Source organism: Cheilinus undulatus, linkage group 1 (assembly GCF_018320785.1).
Source record: "Cheilinus undulatus linkage group 1, ASM1832078v1, whole genome shotgun sequence".
NCBI lineage: Eukaryota > Metazoa > Chordata > Actinopteri > Labriformes > Labridae > Cheilinus > Cheilinus undulatus.
Window position 1 is genome coordinate 34,034,372 of NC_054865.1, and position 24,576 is coordinate 34,058,947.

At 41.5% G+C, this 24,576-nt stretch overlaps 1 protein-coding gene across 4 annotated transcripts in view; it reads right to left on the minus strand.

Annotated features, from left to right (window-relative positions):
- Positions 1-512: 512 nt before the first annotated feature.
- The window catches only part of zfhx3 (zinc finger homeobox 3), a 460,260-nt gene continuing 436,196 nt past the window's right edge, over positions 513-24,576 (minus strand). For all 4 annotated transcript variants that reach the window (XM_041786249.1, XM_041786267.1, XM_041786242.1 and 1 more), the window contains 5 exons: positions 20,768-20,904; positions 20,035-20,235; positions 14,165-14,288; positions 8,229-13,745; positions 513-7,100 (listed from right to left, as the gene is read on the minus strand). In XM_041786249.1, coding sequence (XP_041642183.1) covers positions 5,362-7,100; positions 8,229-13,745; positions 14,165-14,288; positions 20,035-20,235; positions 20,768-20,904 — 7,718 coding nt within the window. In that variant the 3' untranslated portion in view covers positions 513-5,361. The remainder of the gene's footprint in view (positions 7,101-8,228; positions 13,746-14,164; positions 14,289-20,034; positions 20,236-20,767; positions 20,905-24,576) is intronic.

The following is a 24,576-nucleotide window of genomic DNA, read 5'->3' on the forward strand; positions in this document are numbered from 1 at the left end:
CCCCCCTCACATGCACCCCTGTGCTTTCCTTTCACACTGCAGCTCATCCTTTTTCTTCTCTCTCTCCTGTGTTTCACTTTAGTGTTATCATCATTGGTCTAACTTTTATTAAATCCCCTTTAAATATACATCGTCAATATTTTTTTCAACCACAAGCTGATTTTAAAAGCTGATGTGCTCAAGGAAGGAAGGAAGTTAATGTTTGATTCCTGATCAGAACCAGCAGGGGAACTTAACAGATTTTAAGAATGAATTCACAAACTAAATAATGGATGAAGTTGAAGTTTGACAAGAGGATGCAGAATCTCCAAAAGTAGTTATCTTGGGGTTCATTTAATAATTTGTGAGGCCCAGGTAAAGTTTGTTTGGTCAAAATTGTATAGACATTTCCTTGATCGTATTTATTATACAAATATCGGCCTGATGTGCGAGAGAGAGAAGAATAAAGTCCATCAAACCCCACAACAGAAAAAGAGGACACCAAAGCAGTGCAACTTATGCTCATACTTTTTTAATGTATCACAATGAGCAAGAAACATACTTGATGAAATATTTTCAAAGGAGTATATTCAATTACCATCTACAATCAACTTAACTAGGACAACAAGGTTTTGTGACAAAAGTTTCTTTAAAAGTCTGAAGTTCCATGTGGTTGTATGTATGTTAGTTTCCATGTAATTTGGTACAGTTTGGAAATCTTCATCATATAATTACAGTAACAAAAAAGCTAACAAGACTACAGTATAGAAAAGACATCAAGAACAACATTTTTGGTTTAACTTGCTCTTTTTTGTACATTGCAAGGCTGTTTTTTTCTACCCTCGGATGGGCTGCCTGGAGCCACAGAGCCATGCTTATGAGGCTCGAAGGAGGAGTAATTCAAGGAAACAAAAAAAGAAAAACAAAAAGCATAAAAAAAACATTGTGGCACCAGAAGTCACAAAAGGAACAGAGAGCTCCAAGTAACAGTTCATCTTTGAAGTTGGAGCAAATGGTTGTTTGGTTGTTAGTTTGGTTGTTAATTTTGGTTAATACGCTTTTTTAGTGTAACTGCCTCTTTAAGAACGACAGCTTTGAGAACCCGTCCCCTCTCTCTGTTGTTCATTTCTCTCTTTTTCTAGATAATGTACCCAACAGAGAGAGGGGTGAGCCGCCATTCAACTGGAGAGCTTTGACTTGTCAACCAGAGACAAGCACGAGGAAATGAAACGGGTAAGCAACATGAATCGGGAGAAATGAAGCAAGCATCTCTGTCCATCCTGTCCTGAAGTTTGGAAAAAAGTCCATCAAAGAGCAGAAGCAGAGGCAGAGCTGGAGAAAGAAAGAGACAGACAGAAAGGAGAAAAGAGGCAGCTGGAGCCACTTAAGTTCAGTTTTTCTCTCTGTGTTACACATGTCCATTGGTTCCAGAGTCCATTCCCATTACAGAGTTGTCAGTAATCAAATAAGGAGGTGGTTTTTAAAGCTGTTTTCGAGCCTGCCTTAGGCTCCCATGCCCAGTTTTGGTGTGCCCACAGCCTCTCGTGTCCTCCTAACAAGACCTCCAAAGCTTCTGAGAGTCCTTTTTTTCCATTCCTTCTTCATCTCAAAAACAAACATAAAAAAGTTGATGTCTCGTTTTAAATATATCTATATCTGTATACAGGTACACGTTCGTTTTTCACAGTGGGAAGAAAGATGACCTCTACAGCAAAACCTTGTCTTTATCTCTCTCTTTGTAAATGTCCGTTAAAATCAAGTATCCCAATGTAAGTCAGTGGATCCAATCATCCACTATAGCATTTTGTGCCACAATAAAATATACAGTTATCTGGGGCACAACTTGTAACTTTTTTCTCTTTTTGTTTCAACTGCATAAAGCTTTGGCCACATTCATATATTCAATCAAAGTAAAAACTGCTCAGTGCTTCGGTTTCATCATTTCTGATCATTGATGTTAAAATTTGATTTTTTAAATTTCACTTATTCATAATCCAGCTTTGTGGTTCAGTTTGTTTTGGTGTGTAACATATATATAAAAAAGGCAAACAAGAATAAAATTGAATTGATGCTGGCTCTTATGAATGCACGTTCACACACATACACACACTTAGGCATACAAACACACAGTTCATGCTGGCTGAATCTGATGCAGAGACCTCCGCTTTGTCCTCCACAAAAGAGCCCAAAAAGATTACACTTTGGAAAAATTAAAGCGCAAACAATATCATAGAAACAATATCACACCATAAAGTGGCCAGGTCATACTTTTTGTTTTCAATTCAAATTAAAGCTAGTGTTAATTTAGGATAAAATTAATATATAAGAACTCAAATAAAATACAAATACTTATAAGAAAATAACAATACATGTCTGACATTATATGAAAATTAAAATAAAACCAACTTTTTGGAGAAAACTGTACAACTTAAGGGTACAAATGAACAGTTTTTTAGGGATTGGACTTTAGAGATATAACAAGCTTGCAGACAAAATCTCTTGACTTTAACAGCATGCTGTAGTATTAACACCAGATCACACTGCTCTGCAGCACAGAGCTCTTTAAACACATCGGAGATTGTGCTGTGTATTTGTTAGGGCAACTATATTGGCTATACAACAGTGGCCAAAACGTACTTCTTCACAAATTTAAATAAGGTTTTGGTTTAAAAATAAAACTTTTAGTTCATCGGTAAGAGAGTGGGGGTACCTACGCACATCCATTTCCATTGCAATAAAATGACTTGGGAGACTTCTTTGGACACGAAAGCATCCTAACTATGTGAAATCAAGGGACATCTTCAAGAAACCTCCTTCCTTTCCAGAAATAATGCTTTGGAATGAAGATGTCCCTTTGGAAACCTGTAATCTAAGTGTGGAAGTGGCACCCTGCAGACACACGGGACAAGTCGCCAGTAGATTTCACCTCTGCAAAAACAGCAATCATTTCCCTCTGAGACTATGTCGACTGGCATAAGTGTCATTAAACCTAAGAGACGCATCAGTACCAGATGTATTATATACATTTTTTGGTAACCACTATTACTTGCTTAACAAGTAAGCAACAACCTTGACTGGATGGAGGGATTCTCAGCAATGTTCCATACCAGCACAAAAAGACATATGGAGGTCACTTTGTTCAGCAACCAATGATGCAAAAAATGTACACAACAGTTTACAGTCACTTTAAAAATTAGGAAAAAATAGATTGTGACAATTCAAAGTAATTCAAATGAAACAGGATCAGTCCTTGCTTAAGAAAAAAATCCACTGTGTTATTTGGAATGCACTGTTCTTTACAAACGTTATAGATCATTGGCTTTAAACATTGGTCTGTTCAAAAAGAAAATCGGCAAAATGTCCTTTGGAACATATATTCACAGTCTTCAAAGTTCCGTTTTTGCAACAAGAAAAAAAAAGGTGTTGCAGAGGCAAGAAATTGGTTTATTGTTTGTTTTAGTTAAAGCTTAGCCAAAAGCAAAATGAGCATGCATCTAGGTACTCTTTTTTTCTTTCAAAATTCTACATTAGCAGCAAAACGTATGTCCTTGAAGACCAGACCTTATACATTTTCTTTAAAAAATGGACATTTGAATGTGACAAAAAAGTCAAAGAAACATTAATAACCTCTATCTTACAAACTGCAATGGCTCTGTAACGGTGCTACTCCACAATGCAAGGACAAGGGCCCTTTTTGGTTTTTGGTATTTACGTAAAAAAGCCACCTGTTTGCTTGCAAAGAAGCAAAAACGGCAACTCTGATGCGTACTCCTTTATCTTCTAAAACTTTGTTTTCTTTCCTCTAAAAACAGCAACAAATTCTCAAGTATAAAGAAGCCTCTTTTCTCATATTTATGCACCAATGGTGAAAGTGTTTAGTCTTTGGATTTTCTTTTTGTCTTAAAGCGTGAGAATTATTATTAGTATTCTTTTTTCATTTTCATTTATGACAACAAAAATGTCAAAATGAAAATAAAGACTGTAGCCACACTACATGAAGAACAAAAGACCTGCTTTGTAGTGTACATATCTACAAACACAGGAGAGCAGAGAAAAATAAGTGCGAAGAGAGGAACAAGTAGTGAGAAATAGGAGTCAGACAGTGATAAGTGCACAAAGGTAACGCAAAATTAAATAATATAAAACTTTCAATATTTCACCCAGGATCTTTCTGTTTGTCTGATTAGCACATAACTAACCACACAATAAATTTAAATAATTCTAAAATAAGATCCTGCCTTGTCAGGAGGGGCATTTTGGGTGAACATTTCCCAAGAAGTTAAGAATAAGACAGAAATAAAGTCGAGATAAATTACTTGTCCATAATCTAGTCTATCGGAATGACCAAGACAACATCAAATGAAGCGTCTTAAAGTTGGACAATACAAAAGCTAAATGTACACAAATTTTTTTTCAACCTACCATACTGTTTAAAGTCATTTCCAATGCAACAATCTACTTAACACCAAAAATGTTCATATCTATCATAAATACAGAGGGTTGCTTTTTTAATTAAAACTCTTTTTATCGCCCATTATTATGCCTGCAATGCTCTCCTATGTCTGGGTATAATGGGATTGTGACCCCTCCTCTTCCCCCTTGAAAACAATTTCTAATGTGAAAATCAGCAACTCATTTACCCTTTTTGAATGCCCAGAAACAATGCCTTGTTCAAATATCGTTCAACTTAAAAAAAAAGGTTATTAAATCAAGTTCAGAACAAAAATGCTCATCTTCTGTTGAAAACAAAAGATGCCAAACATGGATCTGTAACAGAAAAACATCTGTGAGCTGTTGACCTGAGAATAAAATAGACATTACATTATTCTTTTTCTTTTGCAAGCCATTGGTATCTGAATGCTTAAATAGCAAGAAAAGTGAAAGACTATTCTCCCATACAGTACATACTGGCTTTTTGTGACTGTGCTATTAAGTAGAAATTATTACAAAACAAAGGGACAGCTTGTTGACTTGGATTTCTTCAGAAGGGTTCTTGGGCCATTTGTCAACTTTGAGGCAGTCCATTGCCATACAGTACAGCATTCCTCTACCATTATCCAAACATAACTGCAGCAATCTTTTCTATTCTCATATATTAGTATGATGTATTTCAGTTGAGTAAAACAAAACAAACAAACAAACAAACAAATAAAAAAAGAAAAAATGAAAACCAGCATGTTGATATGGGAAAACAATCCACTAACATTTAAATTTTTGGTTACAAGCTTTGGAATTGCAGTTAGTCTTTACACATCTTTTCTGAAATTGGTTTGTATACTTTACTGTATTTTTAACATTGCTGCTTTTTATGTTTTTTTCCATTTGTGATTTTTTTTGTCTTTTTTCATATTTTTTAAATATTGTCCATCACTGAAAGCTCTTTTACAATCTGATGGAGTCTGTTCCTACACTAGCAAGATTACTACTACAACTACTACTGTCTTTGACAAAGCCAGGCTGCTGCGGCTCCTCCGCCGTCCTTCCCAGCCTGTCTGCTGACTTCTGACTGCTGTCAGAGTCAGACTCGTCGGTAAAGACGTCTGTTGGTATCGAGGTCTGAACTCCTGAGGTGCTCAATGAACTTGAGGTAACCGTTGAAGGTGAGGACATTGGAGGAAAAGAGGAGGAAGAAGAGGAGGGACTGGCATTGGGCTTCCCAGCTAAAGCTCTGGAGAAGGGGGCCTGGGGCCATGGTTTGCCGGCAGCTGTGGTGTTGAGTGGGGTCGTAGAGGAGGAGGAGCACAGGGTAGAGGACACAGCAGAGGATGGCATGGTGGCTGATGTTGTTGGCGGGGGAGGGGGGCTGCTGATGGGATGAGTGGCAGACTGCGAGGTAGATGCGGTGTTAGGATTGGGGAAGCAGGCTGAAGAGTGAGGTAATAAACTAGTAGCGTGCTCTTTGGCATTTCTGGCTGATCGCTTGATTGTTCTGTGTTTGTGCAATGCCGATTCCAGGTGTTGACTGAGTGCTTTTTCCCCATCCAACGTGGTGTCACAAGCCAGGCAGTCGTACTGACTTCCAGCCCCTGCACCTACGCCACCGGGGACACGCAGCAACATCTCTTGCAGGTTTGCCACAGACTGACCAAAAAAACAGTTTGATTTAAGGTGGGTTATAGCCGCTTCTTCCTTGGTGAAAACTGCTTGACACTTGCGGCATGCCAGTTTATACTGCACCTTGGGGACGATATACTGGTCTAGATGAGGGTCCACAGCTTTGCCATCCATGTCATTCTGCTCAGAGGGAACTTTATTATGAGAAGAGGAGGAAGAGGAAGAAGTGGGGGGTTCACTATGGGGATTGCCCTTTTGCTCCTCTGTTTTCGCTGGATCTTTGGCAGATTCTTTGCGATCCCCCAAGGTTTGTGGGGTAACTGGAGTTTGGCTCGCCTTGGGTTGCTGGATCTGCTGAAGCTGCCGCTGCTGTTGCTGTAGTGCCTCCTGCAAGCTCTGCTGATATTGCTGGTAATGCTGCAGCAGGGACCCTGGAGACAGGCCCATCAGTGCTTGTGACAATGCTGGGTTGTAAGGGAAGAGACTTTCCATACCATACATGGGCTGCAGGTAGCCCCCCTGGAGAGCCCCTGGGATCTGTGGGGTGTAATACGGGGAAAAGCCAGGCATGAAGTAGGGCAGGAACTGGTTTGTGAGCAGAGCTGTTGGATCTGATGCCAAAGCAGCCTGCAGGGCCTGAAGCTGCGCAGGGTCGACCACATACTCCATGCCAGGTGTGGGCATAGAGGTGGCAGGTACAGCTGTGTCTGGTTTCTCTTTCTTGGCGCTGGCGGCAGAAGTGGAAGGGGCAGGGGTGCTTCCAGTTGATGATGGGGTTGGGGGTTTCTCTGTCTTTTCCTTGGGCTTCTCCTTTTCTCTTACCCTCTCAGCATCACGTTCTTTGGGGGGTTCAGGCCGGGAGCCGGACTGGGTAGTCGAGGGAGTGGAGTTGGATGTGGAGGTGGGGCTTGAATGGGAAGCAGACGTATTGGTCTGCGCCGGGCTCGACGCGGCGAGAGACGATGAGGAGGGAGGCTTGTTGGGCAGTCCAGACGTGGGGAGGCTCGGTGAGGGGACGCTGGCACCAGGCATGTTCAGGAGGTTTGAAGGTTTTGGAGGAGTTAAAGCTGAAAAGATTCAGACACAAACAACAATGTAGGTATAAATAGGTGCATTTTGATAGACAAACACATTTTTATTAGAGGATCATTCAACTTAAATTAGGTTGCTTATTTCTGAACATACATAGGCTGAACAATATGCATGTTACAAGTCAAAGAGTAAGGCAGTCAAAATGTTGTTACCATGTTTTTATCAAATCTGTAATTACCTCTGCCAAGGAGGTTATGTGATCAGCAGGGTTTGTTAGTTTGTTCGTTAGCTACATGACTCAAAAAGTTATGGACGGATTTTGATTAAATTTTCAGGAAATGTCACAATGGCATATGGAAGAACTGATTAGATTTTGGGAGTGATCCGGATCACTGTCTGGATCCAGGAATTTTTTAAAGGATTCTGTACTATTTAGAGATAGGGCTAATGGCGGAGGTCTGCGCTCTCAGAGTGCTTTTCTAGTTTTAATTTTAAAAAGTAGTAAAAATAAACTAAATCTTTTTCATAGGACAGGAGCTAAGGAGATTAATAAATCTAAATACAAGATGAAAAATGCAGGAAAACTCCTGCATACTGTCTAAATCCTTAGTTTCCAACTTGTGGGTGAGGACCAAGAAGTGGGTCTCAAGGCTATCTGCAGTGGGTCACAGAAAACAATATGTGGCAAAAGCCTACAACTTACTTTTACTTTGAAGGATATGTCACTGTCTGTTTTCTGCCATAGCTTTTGTTTAATCTCAAGTCAAACTTGCTCAATTTTTCATTAAAAACATCTGGTTATGATTAAAAAATACTTCAGACTGTTGGGTTAAAACGTCTCATAAATTAGTTGGTGATGAATCCTGATGCCAGACCACCTGAGAACCACAGGTTGTACAAAAACATAGGCTACTTGTCAGTACCAAACATTGCCAAAGTTTTGTGTAAAATAGACAGTATGCAAAAGTTTGCCTATAATTTTGTCTTATTGCAAATCACAACATGTGACTGATTGATGGGATGAGAAATTGTGTAAAGAGTATAAATGTTATATACGTAAGTTATGACAGGATGTGGTTAATTATATTACATTTTGCCATCAACAGCTCTGCACCTGAAATATAACGTGTGCATTAGTAAATCACTGCCAAATTCTGACGTACCTGAATTAGATGAGTTAAAGCTGGAAAGAGAGGGGCTGCCAACCCCTGGCAAAAGCACAGGTGGGATGCCTTGCAGATTTGGATAGGCTGACTGTAGATTCAAAGCCTGCATTGCAGGGTTATCAAACATCCCTTGCTGCTGCATGGCCTGCTGCTGTGCCAATCCTAACACTTCATTGGCCTTCTTAATGCGGTCCATCTCTTGCTGGGCCATAAGTTGCCGAACAGTAGCTGGGTCAAAGTACTCTTTCTCTTTATCGATCTGGCTGCCAATGGTATCCTTCACCTTTGAGATGTGTTGCTGGGAGAAAATGTGATCACGAACAGAGAGGCGGGCACTGTACTTGACACCACACAAAGTGCATTCAGTCTTCGGCCCCTCGTAGGATGTCTGATTTATTCCGAAGTGCTTGGCCATGTTGAGCTTTGCCTTTTTCTCCTTGGCACGTGCATTTTGAAACCAAACCTGAACAACTCTCTTTGGAAGTCCGATATCATTGCCAAGTACCTCACATTCCAGCATTGTGGGCGTCCTGTAGTCATTAAAACAGGATTTCAACACTTTCAGCTGGAGGTTGGTCATCTGGGTTCGGAAGCGCTTTTGGCCAGGTCGATCTCCGCTGTCGATGCTCCTGCTACCCGAGGCTCCAGGACTTGGTGAACAGGGGTCAGCAAGGCTCGACGTCTCACTGTGGTCAATCATATTTTCATTGTCATAGTCCTTAGCATAATAGCTTGTTGCAGGACTCACCAGCCCTGAGGACATTTGGTCATCATTATCAAGGATGGGGACCGAGCCCCCAGACTTAGACAGGTAATCAGCACTGTTGTGACTGTGCTTAACATCAGCACTGTCATTATCAGCATTGGCCTCGTCACCTGTTGTTGTGTCTGTGATTGCTGTATTCACAGAGGAACAGTCGTCATTATCCAGTTTACTTTGATCAAAGCTGAGGTTCACTGAAGACATAGCTGCACTCTCAAAATCCTCCATTCCCTCAACTTTAATAGAAGATGGGCTAAGCAGAGCCCTGGGAGACAGATCCATGCTTTTGTTGACCGGTGACATGGAGGAGCTCTGTCCATCACTGTTTGATGGGGCTAGTTGGCTTGAAGTCTCTAGGGCGTCCATTTTTATTTGCATACCCTCGTGTTCTGGTAACATACCTGTGAGAGCTAAGTTATAGCCAGCACGTTTGGCTTCATGCCAGTGACGAGAGCGAATGTGTGCCTCCAGGGCAGTTTTGGCCTTGAAAAGAGCTCGACAAAAAGGGCACCTGCGATGAGCTTGTGCAGGCCCTACTGCTCTAAACTGGCCTTTCCTCTCTCTAGCTCTGGTGTTTTGGAACCATACTTGGACTACCCTCTTTTTTAATCCCACCTCATGAGCAATGTGATCAAGCATTTTGCGTGTAGGATTGGAATCTAATAAATACTTCTGATAAAGGATCTCTAGCTGCTCAGGTGTGATGGTGGTTCTGAGCCTTTTGTCTCTCTGTGGCTCCTCTCCGCTATTTGTGCTGTCGTTTTCTCCTGGGCTGGTGCCAGCTTTCTCCTCTAACTTCCTCTTCAGGGAGTTCATGGTGGAGGTGGGGGTGGACGGAGAGGTGGCAGAGCTGCTTGGGATCTGTGGCATTGCCCCAGAGAGTAGCTGACTAGCCAGGAGAGGATTGCTGGGATCAAATAGCATGAAAGGCATGTCAATTGGACGGTCAAGGAATTGAGGGTGGATGAATTGATTTTGCACAGAGAGGAAGTGTAATTGCTGGTGCTCCTGCCAATGTTCAAAGGAGGGGAAGCCAATTTTGCACTGCTCACACTGGTAAGGGATCATCTGCTGTGCCAGTTGTTGTGTGGCAGAGGTCAGGTGTGCATTGAGGCTCATGTGAGAGGCTTGCGATGAGGCTTGACTTGTCTGGGAGGCTGAAGGACCACACTGCTGTTGTTGCTGAGAGAAGGAAGACGATGCATGTTTGATAGGCTTTTGAATCTTTTCTTCTCTTTGAGGTCTGTGGTGTTGTGCCTCAGACTGGGGTGGATGTACAATCTCCTGCTTAATAGAGGATTGGGTTTCTCGTGGATCAGCTGATATTTCTGGCAACTGCTTGGGCTTCTCATCAAAGAGGTTTGAGGTGGTTGCTGGTGATGCTTCCTCTTTTTCAGTGGATGGGAGGTGTGAGAAAGCTGAAGTGGAGGGTGGTAGTGGGCACAGACTTGAAGAGGAGGGCATTGGGGTGTGACAGGAAGACCCAGAGGGAGTGTAACATTCACTGGAGAGATCCAGCGAATCCTCATTTTGGCTGTCATACTGTCCATCCTCGTCTTCATCTTTGTAACACAGCTTCTTTTGGTGTTTTATTAAGTCAAAGATTCGCTGGAAAACCAGACTGCATTTCTTGCACTGGTAGTTCAGATTTGAGGTCCGGATATAGCGGTCATTTGACAGCTCTCGTCTTTCTCCATCTTTTGCTCCTTCTCCCTGGTTTTCATAGTTCTTTCTTGCCTTTTGGCGAGCATTTTGGAACCACACAACGATGACACGAGTGGGGAGGCTCAGAAGGTTGGAGAGCTGTTCGAATTCATCATCTTTGGGATATGCATTGGCATCAAAGAAGTCTTGCAGCACTCTGAGCTGGTAATCAGTAAATCTAGTCCTGGATGATCTCTTACTGCCATATAGCTCATGTTTCTGGGGCTCAGGGGAAGGAGGTTTTGAGTCAACTTTTGCTTCTTCTAATGTTGTAGTTGGTGGATTATTAAAATTGTATGGCGAATCTTTATTGCGTTGCCGTTCTTTGAAAAGAGTGTTCCTGAACCAGTGCTTTATGACTTTTTGAGGGAGCCCTGACTTGTCGGCCATCTCTTTAATCTGCTCCTCATTTGGTGAATTGTTAATATCAAAGTACTGTCTCAGGATCCTGAGCTGGTCATCTGTAATACGTGTGCGTGGCCTTTTGTTCTGCTGCTGCTGCAGCATGGCTGGTGTAAGCTGCTGCTGATAAAGCTGGGCCAGGTCTGAGGCTAGGCTTGGCTCCACAGATGGCAACTGGGGAGGCAACTGAGTGGGCAAGGACTGAAGTGACATGGGTTGCATCATGAGTGGAGAGAACAGGGGCAAATCCATAGGCATGGGGATTTGGGCCATCTGAACTGGCGGCTGTGGGGTGGGTACAGTTGGAGGTGTGAGTGAAGCAGCAGAGACAGGGATGTTTGGTGTAGGAGCTCTTTGGGGTGGAGGAGGGGGCGGAGGTGGAGGAGGAGGCGGTGGAGGAACGGGAGCAGCCTCTGGTGTAGGAGGTCTCAGTGGATAGAGTTTATCATAATGCTCTCTGTATTCCTTAGCAAACCTCTCAAGGGATCGAAAAGGAAAGAAAGCCTGGTGGATATGCTCCTGGTGGCTCTTTAGAATCAGTATGTTTGAAAACAGCTTGCCACAGGCTTCACATTCCAGTTTCTCTAATCCCTCAATGGGGTCCACCACTCTTGTTATCCCACCTGGACCACTTGATCCTGTAGGGCCAGCTGTCTTTTTCTGAGCTTTCTGTTTGTTTTCATTGTATTGTATTACCAACTCAAACCCAAAATTTTCCAGCAAGGCTTTGGTTGCATTCCCTCGAGCATCTGAAGCAATCCTAGGTGGAGGCAAACCTGTATCATGGTTAATGTTTATTGAAATATGCTGAATGTCCTTCTTGTCTTTTGACTTGCTGTCTGAAGAATCTTTGTGAACATGATCCTCATTCTTCTCAGCTGTGTCCCTCTCCCTTTGTATTTCTTGTTCTTTCTCATTCTGGGAGGAGGGAGTTCTTTGCTTTTTCTCAGCATGCTGGAGGAGAGATGCACTCTGCTGGAGCAATGCCATCTGCCCCTGAGCCTGTGAGTGAGACTGCTGCTGCTGTTGTTGTTGTTGCTGCTGCTGTTGTTGTGAATGCTGCTGCTGAAGGTGGTGATGCATCAACTGTTGTTGCAAGCAACTCTGTTGGGCCTGCTGGGCTGAGTTTTTTAGATCTTCCAGCAATGAGGAGGTTGACGATCCTGCGAGGCCAAGTGCTGAATTACTGATGCTAATCTCTGGGTTTAGTTGAAATTCTGCTCCAGGGATGTAGAAAGGAAAAAGCAATTGCTGCTGTTGCAGGGGGAGAAGTGCATCAGTTGTCATAGGGAAGTGCTGCAGAAGTGCTGGGTTGAATAGCTGTGATTGTAACAGAGCAGCCTGCTGTTGGAGTTCTTGCTGAAGCTGAGCTTGAGCTTGTGCTTGAGCCTGAGCCAGCTGCTGCTGCTGAAGCTGCTGCTGCTGTTGTTGCCCCCTTGTAGACAGCATGTCATACTTGGACTTTTTTAACTCATGGTTTTCAGATGGCGAGGAATGGCAGCTCACTGAGGAGTTTCCCAGATTTTCAATGCTATGACTCTGGCCCATGTGGTTTCCTCCATGTGAACTCTGAGCAGTATGAGACCCAGAAGAACTGTGGTTGGTAGAGCCTGTAGTTGAGTTGCTGGCAGGGCTTGGACTAGGTGTTGAAGTGCTAATACTGGACCCCCCACCGCTTAAACCAGTAGCACTTGCTGGGCTAGTGAGCCCTCCTGCTGCTTCAAGTTTGGCTGCTCTAGCTTTGGTCTGGTGTAGAACAGAGCGCATGTGGATCTCTAGAGTAGAACTCTGGCTGTAGGCCACATTACAAGTGCTGCACTTGAATGGCTTGTTGTCAGGGCTGCTGGTGGGCTCAGGCTGGCCAGTAGTGGACTCCTGAAGAGCCCTCTTCACCTTGTGTAGGTGGGAGACAGAGTTATAATGAACCAGAAGGATGTTCTTCTGTGTGAAAGACTCTTTGCAGACAGTGCACTTGAAAGGGCGAGATGGATCCAAAAACTTCTCCATGGTAAAGTTTGGGCCCTTTCTGAATGGCAAAGCACGTTTTGGCTCAGATCCAGAGTCTTCCTGTAGAGAGCCAGAGTCACTGCCTGTTGGGCTTTGTTTTTCCTCAGGATCACTTTCATCTCCTTCTTTGTCATCTTCCAGCAGACCTCCGTGCTCCTCACCAAGGGTGGGGTCACCCATAACCATTATGTCACCATTCATCAACAAGCCCCCATAAAGCTGCTGGATATCAGCCTCACTCAGCTCCAGGTGGCTGGTTTCTAGATGTTTCTTCAAAGCCTGCAGTGTTCTAAAGCTTCTCTGACAGAGGCAGCACATGGTGGCCGCTCTGATTACGTGGTACTGTGAATGGAGCTGGAGCTTCTCAACAGTCTTGAAGGCCAGGCTGCACTGGTTACAGCGGTACTTGTACACATGGCGATCTGACACAGGCAGCTGGGGCCTTTTGTTGTGAACTTCATTAAAGTGCATTTGGAGGGAGTTGGAGGACTTAAACACTTGATTACAGCCTTTTTTCCAGCACAGGAATCCAGTGGCATCGTCCCTCTCCGACTGTTGATCTTCCAGAGGTGACTTTTGAGCTTGAGGCATTTCTGTCGGGAGTGACACCCCAGTCTCCAGATCAGCCTCTGATGCATCTGTGACAAAAATAAACACAACAGAGAATTCATTAGATTTCTACATTTACAAAGTGCAGCTTTTCCACAGCAGTGTCAATAGGTATAATCATATCACTCATCTTGTTGGTTATGAAAAGAAAAAGCAGACTTAATTACAAGGCCTGTGAATACCAAGCATCATTCAAAGCTTCTTGCTGAGTCTTGTTAGCATGCAAAGCTTCATTGTGTGCCTTTACACTGCCTCTGAGAGATATGATGAAACTATTACCAACACACTTCTTTTGCAGGTGATAACATTTTTCACACTTCATTTATTGTGCATAAACATGATTACATGTGATCATAACAGAACAATATGATAAATATGTTTTTAAAAATGGCAAGATTTGGTGGGAAAAAGATGTCTGCTCTAAAATAACACTGAGTTGTATACTAACCAGCTTGTTTCTTTGTATCTTCAGAAGTGGAGTTGGCTGTAGCATGAGGGGTGCTCTGAGACTCTCTGTCTGGACTCGGTACAGGTATGAACATGCTCGCTGGCAGTGCTTCACTTGCTGTTACCTGGAAAAATAAAACACAAAAGAATTTAAGGGTGAATAGTTGTACTTGGAGATACTGCCATTTTTCATTTTACTTTCAATTATCAGCAAAAAAGTAGATTACAAAGTAGATTACTCATTACCACACTGCTTTCATTGTGAGTCACAGAAAGTAAGCTTTCTTGCTTTGGTATATGATTGATTAAGTTCATGGACATTGAGTCAGATTGCATCACAGCCAGCTAAAAGCTTTATTATGGGATCTGATGAAAGAGTCTAATGAAAGAATTCAAAACAGTAGGCACACAGCTGTGAGTTCAACTTAAATTAAAAATGACTCAATCTTGGCCATATAGCAAAATAAGAATATGCTCTATAATATGAAAGTAAAATCAAAAGTAAACATTTCAACTAAGAGGGTTTGCATTTTAAACATTCTCCCTTTATTTTATAATTGAAATATATCGAGGACAAATAAGTATTGATTGAAAAAGTACAGAGAGGATCACAGTTTCTTTCCACTCTAAAAAAGTTGGAGCCAATTATGAGTAAATGACAGCCAACTCTGTTTATTCCTGCCGTCTCCCTAAACTTTCTCTGTATCTCCCTCTGATAGCCTTTTTTCACCCACAAAACCTGATAAATCATCAGAATGACTCATTAACACTTCACTATTTAACAATAATCATGGGATGAAATTGGGTGAGGTTGAAAGACGAGGTCCTGTCTTTTTTCACCTTCCTTCAATTAACTTCTCAAACAGAGTAATCAGATTCACTATACATGCTGCATTTTAATTTTCACCAACCAACTGACACAATCCTTTTTTCTTTTTGTTTTTTCCTTCTGAAACTCAGATTTGAGACCCTCTTCGGCTTTTGACTTTAACATGACGATGTAAAAAGTTTCCTTTTAAGTAATATGAAATAAAGTCATCTTTGATAAGTAAGACAACTAGGAGACAAAATGTGGTTAGCAAACAGTTGAATCTACTTCCTGGCCTGGTTGGGAATTAAGACCTTTGGTATTGGTATGGCTATTACATAATGAGACTGTGATTATGAGGATAAAACCATGTGGTTCACAGTCACACCAAGCGTCATATATTAAAGGTTGTGTATTCACACACAAGTGCTGTAAGTTTCCAATAAATTACGTCTTTAGTTCACTGCTAGCTGCTGATTGAGGTGCACATTGTTGCTAAGGCATCAGAAAACTATCTTAAAAGCTGAGCAACACATTAACTTGAATATTTTGGTGAAATTGAACAAAGCGACAGCTGAATCTCTCCTACATTAACTGAGGTATATGGGGAACACTGAATGTCATGTCCATGGATGTCCAAGACGATGAACATTCTGGGCACCCATGCACATAAAAAACCTCTGACATTCAATAAATTGAACAAATTGATCTACAACTCATGATAGCAAAAATGGTCTGATCAAGGAAAAATGTGTCCAAATTTGTGGAGACATTTTGGTATAAATTGAAGGATATCCCACATTTTTAGAAAGAGTGATTATATACGATAAAACTTGGATCTACAGTCAATGCATTGGAAAACACCATTCTCACCAAAGATAAAAAAAAAACACAACGCAAGTCCAAATTCAAGGCCATGTTGATTGTTGTCTTTGACATTAAGGGTATCAGTTTGGAGGAGTGGGTTTCAGAGGGGTCAACAGTGAACACTAATACAAACAGGTTCTAGAAATTCTGGGAGAAAAAGTCAGAAGAAAGAGACCACAACTGTGGAAAAATGGTTTCACTCTTCATCAAGACAATGTGCCAGCTCACATTGTGCTCTTGGTAAAGCAGTTTCTGGCCGAAAAACAAATCACAGTGCTTGATCACTTTCCCTATTCACCTAATCTAGCAAAATGTTACTTTTTCCTAAGATCAAATTTGTGCTCAAATGAACACGCTCTCAGTCTGAGTCAGAACTTAAGAAAAGAATGGCAGAAGTTCTTTGACAGCTGTTTGAAGAAGACCTACAGCACTGCTTCGATCAGTGGAAGACCCGAATGCAGTGGTGTGTTGATTCAGAAGGGGAGTATATTGAAGGAGACAGGCATTGAAAAATGTATATATTCAAAATAACTGTATTACAGCATTAGTCTCATTTCTTGATAGCCATATCTCGTATGTCATCATATAGCTCCTCCCTATGTCTTTCTCTTTATATTGTCTGTTCTGGTGGTCTAAACTGTAAATAATATCAGTAAAATTCATCTTAAAGAAATCAGATCCATATTTCACCTAATGTAAATTACCTCAGCAGTATATTGTCCATTTACAATGTCAGACAACGTCATTATTAAAAAAAAGTCTAATAAAAAAAATAAATCAGCAAATAAACTGGTTATGTCTGAAGGAATTAGAATCAACACATAGGATAATGCAGTGACAATTCTGAGTGCTTGATGCTTTGGTTCATTCATTCCATATGCTCTCTGACAACTTCTCTAATAAGTACAGTGAAGATGCTGCTAAATGTACTGTGGCTTGTCATATAGCCTTTAGGGCACATCCAAATGGAGTAGAGCCATTCTGAAGTAGCAGAAGCTTAAAGGTTAGCTTGAATATTGACGCTTCCTTTACAAATTACAACCCTACGAGGTTAGTGTGCCCAATAATTAAGCAGAAAAGAACCATCTATGTCCTCCTTTTTTATTGTTACCTTGCTATCCCTTAAAAAATGAGAAGTGGAAAACAAAACACAAAAAAGCAATAATTTACATTACAAAGTGAAATGTTTCTCGACAACTGCTTCATTAGTTGATAAGTGGAAAGAGCAGAGTATCCCAAGGTCACTTTTAATTTGGACGGCCTAATTGGCAAACATAGTTCAAAATGGCTATCATCCAGCCGGACTCAGAATTAATGAAGCACAATTATTTTCATTACCCCTATCGTACAGGGAGAGAAAATGAGACACAGTGAGAGAAGGAGGACCAGAGGAGTGTCTTTATATCAAGTTTATACATACTGTACTGCATATATGTTCTGTACAAGAGACAGAAAGGCATGAAAGACATGAGCTAGAACGAAAAAGAAGGAGGACAGACAGAAGAGATGATGGGTGGATGAAGGGTGTAAGAGTGAATGCATCATTATGCATGCTTGGCAAGAAATAAAAGTCACCTATTTCAGAATTAATTAGGCTCTTCTCCTCAGACATGTGAAAAGGATAAAGTGCTGCTCAGTCTGCATTCAGCAGTTATAAAAAGGTACTAGCTTCAATGTGTGTTATATTACCTCTGTTCTATCACCGTCCTCTTGTAGTGGTTCAGTACATTACTACCTCTATAAAAGGAATAAATATTGCTGCCTACCATACTAATGTGCTTGCCATTTACTTTCTAGATGGGGGATGAAGATGGTTTTGCAGCAGAAAGAGCAATGTTTTATCTGGTGATTGTCCGGCAAGCTATTTGGTTTCACAGAATAGAGCAGAACAAAGATTTGCTCTGTGATTTATAAGAAAACAGAGCAAATAAAATTTTATTTCCCCTTGATGAGCATTAAAGGTGGCAAAGAGAGTATTCTCTCTAGGTGGATGAGGGTGTGTCAGTGCATTTCAGCTGAAATAAATGTGCCAGTTTCAGTAAATAAGGGTAATGGAGCATAACTCAACGTAAAACAGTGTACACATTTGGCATCTTATTTCCTTTAAGAGTGCACCTGAGCATTGACTTAAATTTTAAGAATAAAGCTGGGGGTTTTTTAGACAATCCTCATATAAAAGCATTTTTTTTCTAAATAAGACTTAATTTTCACCTGGATTCTAGTGAATAATAACATTTTGTTGCTTGGACTTGAATCTTCTATTGCAAGGAAACTGATCAGTTAGTTTTGATACATATGAGCAGTTAATTTGGTGAACTCAGACAAGGCAGTGTTCAAAATGGTAGAATCTGAACTGGAATTAGGAGACCTGCTCTTCCTGAAAAAATTATAATAATACTAAAATATACATTAAGCCAAACAAAAAGAAGGGAAATGTGCAAATCAGAAATATAGGACAAATCATTAACAGTGGGCAAGTGAATTTGCCTACAGCTATTTTACAATAAATGGTCTTTGTTTTAGACAACAGGCTGAATTTTAGCTGTCTGGAGGGAAAAGAAGGGAACTGTTCTTTCTCCTTCAGCTGAGCAGTCACTGCAGGGTGAGGGTTTGATTAGTAGTTAGTGTCTCATACTGCTGAACCCTACACTTGTCCTTGACCTGACCCCCTGCCTGCAATATGAGCGATTATGATATGTATAAGCATTAATATGATGGGGGCTTTCATAGCATAGGCTTAACTTGCTGTGATTTTGCTGCCATTAAGAAAAAGTATAAATGACTGGGTAGATGATGACATGCACAATATGCAATGGAGTGGTAAGAGGAGCTTATCTCAAGGCATTTATGGTGTCTACATGCTTACACAAGTACACAGAGTAGACCCACTCATTTTCCAGTCTGCATTGAGTATACCTGCTTCTAAATCCCCTCTTCTAGGATGGCAAAGGCAACAAAAAGTAATCTGAGTACACTAGTGTGTATTACCCCCCAGCTGCTGAGGAATATGAAACACTTCGATCAAAATCAGGGTTCCTACACACTTTTGAGAATCAAATGTAAGGCTTTTCAAAGTCTGCAGGAACCTTGAAAAATGCATAATTATGAGGTTGTCTGTTGCCTATAGTCAGTGGTGACGGTAAAATCTGCTCCTGTGTGTGTGTTAATTTCATGATGATTTGTACTTCACAAAGCGTCAGAAGTTAAGCTACACTTTGCAATTCTAAAGGCCCATTTTAGGTGAACTAAATATGTAGAATGCTCTTATTTGTCTTTGTTTATAACACCGGGTGGTCATCCTTGGCTGGATGGGCCGCTTAAAAATGTGGGGGATATATTAAGAGTCTAACCACTTCTCCAGACACCACTAAGCCACTGGGTGCCTTTCAACTATGTCATACTGACTGAACTAATCTCAACTCTACTCCTTTTTCATGATTTTCCATTAGGAATCATACCTGTTTTCTGTTTTTTTTTTTTTTTGGTATCACTTCAACTGTGGTTCCAAGCTAGCTTAGCATATAATAAAACTTGACATAAGCCAGTCACTGAGTGGTCAGAGTATCATCTCTAGGAACGTCATTGTTGGGACGTCTGACATAACAATCAAACCACTGTTGTATGTAGCTCCGTATTGCTGTATGACTTCCCAAACTCTTCTGTACCTTTCAACAGTATTTTGTCTCTGAAATCAAACTCATCTCCTTGCTGAAGACTAATGCCACATACTGAGAAACCAGTTTCACTTTTTGCCAGTGTTCTCCGTTGTTGTTGTGTTGGACATCACGGCAGTATTGCATAGAAATGCAATGTAGTCAAGTAGGAGGAACTATCCAAGTATAAACTGTCAGTGGAAAGAAAGTGTGATACCAAAACCAAGTAGAGTCGGGCCAATTTGAGACAAATTGAAAACAGCTATATTTTGTCATGAGCTTTGCTTTTCTCAACTGCTTTAATGAATAACTGATCACCTAAAGTACTTACATTCTTTTTCTTATGGTGCTGGATGACCAGAATAAGCTATTTCTACTTGTAATGCCAAGCTAAAACAACTAGCAGAACACAAGGAAAGCAAACTGATAAGGGAAAGGGTTGAAAAGCATCCTGTACTGAAAAGTGTAAAAAAAATTAAAAATAATGTTAGGATAAAAACCCCTCAACCAACCAGCATCCAGTCAGGCTACAGGGGGACTTACTGTGGCAATTAGCTTATCAACACAGTCTGGAGCCACACTGTGGAGGTGTGTGAGGTGGAACTGCAGGTGGATCTTGTTGTTGAGCATGTCCTGACATAGTGGGCAGCGTAACATAGGCTGGACAGAGTGCTGCGTCATCACGTGCATTCTGAGACGGTTCAGGTCCGTGTTGGTGAACTTGCAGTAGGGGCACTGGTACATCTACAGACACAGAGAAAGAGACAAAGGGGGGTTAAAGGGTTAATGGGGTGAATTAGGTGCAGTGAGCACGTTGGGCCTGCTTGAAGAGGGGCTGCAGATCAGGGGAGATATTTGGGCCCCTTCTCCCTGAAGCAGACAGATCCCTCTGATCACAGACCACTGTGTAATACTGAGCACCACTGAGTCTTGGCACTCACTTCAAAGTGCTCTCATCTGTCAAATACAATATTGATTTTCCACCTTATATACAATTAGCAGTGCAACTGAAGCAGAAATGTTAAAATACTTTTGAGTAGATTGGAAAAAGGAGCCGGCATATTTAAAGGTCACTGAGATAACTAACTAAATTTATTAGTAGTATATTTTACATTTCATATTTTAATTGATGTGAGTTTGAATCTTATAATGAGGGCCTGGTAAGTGAGGATAAGAGATAACCTTCAGCAAGACTCCCCTAATTCAAAGAGAGGGTATTTTATGAACATCTGAAGACATCAATAGTATCAAAACAGTCTGCTTTTCTAACTCTCACCTGCTCTGCAGCGCTCTTCTCAGCCGTCCTGGGACGCTTTGAGGAAAGCGGGCTCTCTGAGGTCTCGGACCGTGAGGAGGGCCTCTTGGAGGGGATCGGGGAATCCGACTGGTGCCGTTCTTGGTGGCCGGTCACCGCTGAAGATACACAAAACAGAGGGATAAAGAGAGGAAGAGCAGACATGTCAAAACAAGGCGAGGACTTGGCAGCCTGGGAGCAGGTCAATCAATAACAGTGTGGATAAAGGGCTTTCTTTAATGTGATACTGCTTCATTTAATGGAAACTGGGCAGAGATGGTGCTTTAATACGACTCATGTCTGCTCCAAAAAACACATCTTCCACGCTACTGTATGCTCTTATGGCTGTCTTTCTTGCGTTGACTTGTAAGGTTATTATACAACAGCAGAAACAGCTGATAAAATATTGACCTGACACAGGATGCAACTAACTACATAACTTTCTTTACCCAAGAGAAGGTATACAAAGAGTATCTTACTACATTTTACCCTTGTTGTTAAAGAAAGGATCCTCAAGGAAGAGCAGATCAAGATAGCAATGTTCATATTTTGATTATCCCTAACAGTAGCCTGAACTTTGCCTAATAATTAAATAATTTCAAAAAATAAGAAATTTGCCAGAGATAAAGAAAACAGATCTCATAGTCAAGTGCCCTTATTATTGCCTGTCTTAAAAACTTCCTCCACTCTATGTTTTCAATGCAAGTGAAATGATCAGCAGCTATTTCTCCTACCAGCTAAGCTTGCTGCACTGTGTTCTGTTCAAGTGGTCTGTGACAAAGAGAAAAAGGAAACAGCAGGGTTGGAAAGCCTCTTGTTAAACCTTTGGGCACATCTTGATATATCGTCAAAGCTAGGCTGCACACAACAAGAAGATTTGATTTTTTGTTCAGACATGAAAACATGCCATTGGGCTCAGAGAGGACATCAGACCAAAGGTTAGTCATTCCAAAATATTTCAGCAGGACACAGCCATGTTTCAGCCCCTGGAAACAAAGCTGTAGTCTTTTTTTAATTAGCTGCCAGTCTTTAAAAATGTTTTCACAACAGTCAACTGCACTTTGACTTTCAAAAGCTCAAAAATTCAATCACTTATCAGCTAATCATTTAAAAGAAAATAACACTAACAAAGTATTTTTTCTGCAGAGCAAGGCCTCACACAAGATCCCTAGCAAACAAGATACCCTGCAAACCACTCTAAAACTACTCCACTTTACAGAGCAAACGAGAAACCAGAGGTGGCACACAGGGAGGCATCACAGCTGAGCACTCGGTTAAGCACTGGCTCACAGAGAAGTTAAACCCACATGAAGCCAGCATGGGGGAGCTGCAGTAGCACCACGCTGTCACCAGTGGAAAGAGTTCACTTTGAAACTTAAAGAGGTGTCTTGCCGATCCCTAACCAACCCATAAAGAGTTAAATTTGGCCTGATTTGTACAGTCCTAGAAGGGCAAATTGAGAACAGAGGGCATCTGTGGTGGTGGGTGGGTGGGGGCTGTTGGCGGGGTCAGGTTAAGCAGGGCTGACCATGCTCCTGCTCCAGACATTAAAATGTCAGCTCCAATCAGGACGAGGGCAGTTGAGCTGATTACCCAGTGGGGGACCTGGCTTTGGACGGAGCAGCCTGCAAGATCTCCCAGAGACACCGGGATCAGCCGGGGAGGCCCTATTAGGGTCCAGTCACAGTCAATCCTATTAAACACATCCGCCAATAAACAAAGAGAATGTTAAACAAAAGGAACCTCCCATTCGCTGACATTAACCTCTCAGTCATGGTCCTGTCCTCGCCACTTCCTCCTCCTCCACCTCAGCTCCCTTTGATTCCACTCAGACTTCCCCTGAGCTCATCTCTGGAGGAAAACAAGGACGGTGATCTCTGTAGCTGCTCAGTAACACTATTAGCAAGTTGTTTTTCTTATTTCAGTTTTCACACAAAAGGCTATAGGTTTGAAGTGAGTGTCATTATACAGTAACGGAAACAAAAACGAACAAAAAGCAACTACTGTATAAGAAAAGTAGATGGTCAGCTTTGCCGTGTTGTATAGCACAACTGATGGAAAGCATAGCCTCCATTAGCAACTTTTGACTTCTTACCAAAGGCCTCATAGCTTTAAGTTTGAAGAGGAAAACTAGTTGCTCAAGTACGATGCAAAAGAAAAAAGTTTTCTGCCCCCACTGCATGGAAAAATCTACAAACTGAACTTTAACTTCAAACTTATTTATCCTGAATCTTCTGTTAACTTTGGTGAAATCTTTGTCGGACAACCTTTGTGACATTTTATGTTTCTTGAATCTACAACACAAGTTTGCTTGCCTACTGTTGAAACTGTAAGTAACGGGTTAGAAGGAGGTTGCAGATCTTCAGGCATTAAGGTTGAATCAAATCAATCGTAAAGAATCAGCATCAATCCACCATAATAGGGTAAAACTATTTATATGTAGTTGCAGCATTTTAAGCAACAGCTCCCTTTTTGGTCATATAAAGGAACAACAATAACAAAATCTTAGGTAGACTGCATTTCTGCACGGAGTTAAGTTTCATTGTTATTTAGAGTTTAATCCAAGTATTACTTGTAAAAGAGTCCCTTCTTTTGCATCCATTAGAGCTTATAGTGCATGAAATGTGCAACAACTAGTAAGTGCACACGTACAGTATTAAGAGTAGGCATAGATTAAGCAGACACAAGTATCCTCTCAGCCTCTCGATTAAGAGGATAAACATAATTGATTAGAAGTATATTCCACTTTCACAATTACTCACTGAGCACCAGAGAGGTGAAACAAGTGGCAGTTTACGGTGCGTCATTGGAGAGCTGCTGCACAGGGAACCGAAGCAGCTGTCTACTGCATGGTGTTTTAATGTTTATCTGCAAGGGAGACACGCTGAGAGAGGAGTGTGTGGGGGGGGGGGCAGATGGAGGTCCAGGGAGACTCACTCACACGCAGTCTTCTCTCTCGTCACGGCCAATTAGGACTCCATAAATCTGATCAATCGCCTTCTCTTGAGAACTCTACACCATGACTAACCTTAAAGAACTGTATCCTGTTTTCTCTTGTCAAAAATGATGAAAAAGTGACCGAAACATTAAAAAGCTTGAAATGAAATAGAGTTAACAGTTTGGGAGGTTTTTTCATCATTAGGTACGGTTTTAGTGTGAGAGATTGGACACTGCTGTCCGAGCACATGTGAGATACAGGCGCACAATCAGAACCAATGACCGAAACATTGGGTCCTAGTAGAACAAGGTACAGGACTATTAAGGGGGACAATTTTAGCAGAGAAGGATCAGACATATACTATAGATATCAAAATAGATGATATATACAATTTTTGAAGTCAGTGATAGTGGTTCAACTGATGGAAGCAACAAAGAGTGCACAGGAATGCCGCAGGAGAATTTCTTTTTTACATTATCAATCCACCCTCACTGAGCTACTCTTGAAATTAAAGTTTCATTTAGGGGCACTTAGATGGCCTAGTGCAGTAGTTCTCAACTGGTGGGTCCAGACCCAAAACTGGGTCATGCAGCTCATTCCAGTGGGTCACGAATTTATGCCAGGAAAAATTGTAAGAAATTCGTGCAGCAATTTCTCTCAAGGGGGTGTTGACGAGTCCTGAGTGAGAACCACTGACCAAGTGGTTAGGTCGTGCCCCATGTATGCAGGCCGCCTGGGTTCAAGTCCAGCCTGTGCCCCCTTTCTCACATGTCTCTCCCCCCACTCTCTCATCCTGGTATCTGATTCACTGTCCTTATCTATCAATAGAGGCATGAAAAGCATAAAAAAGCAT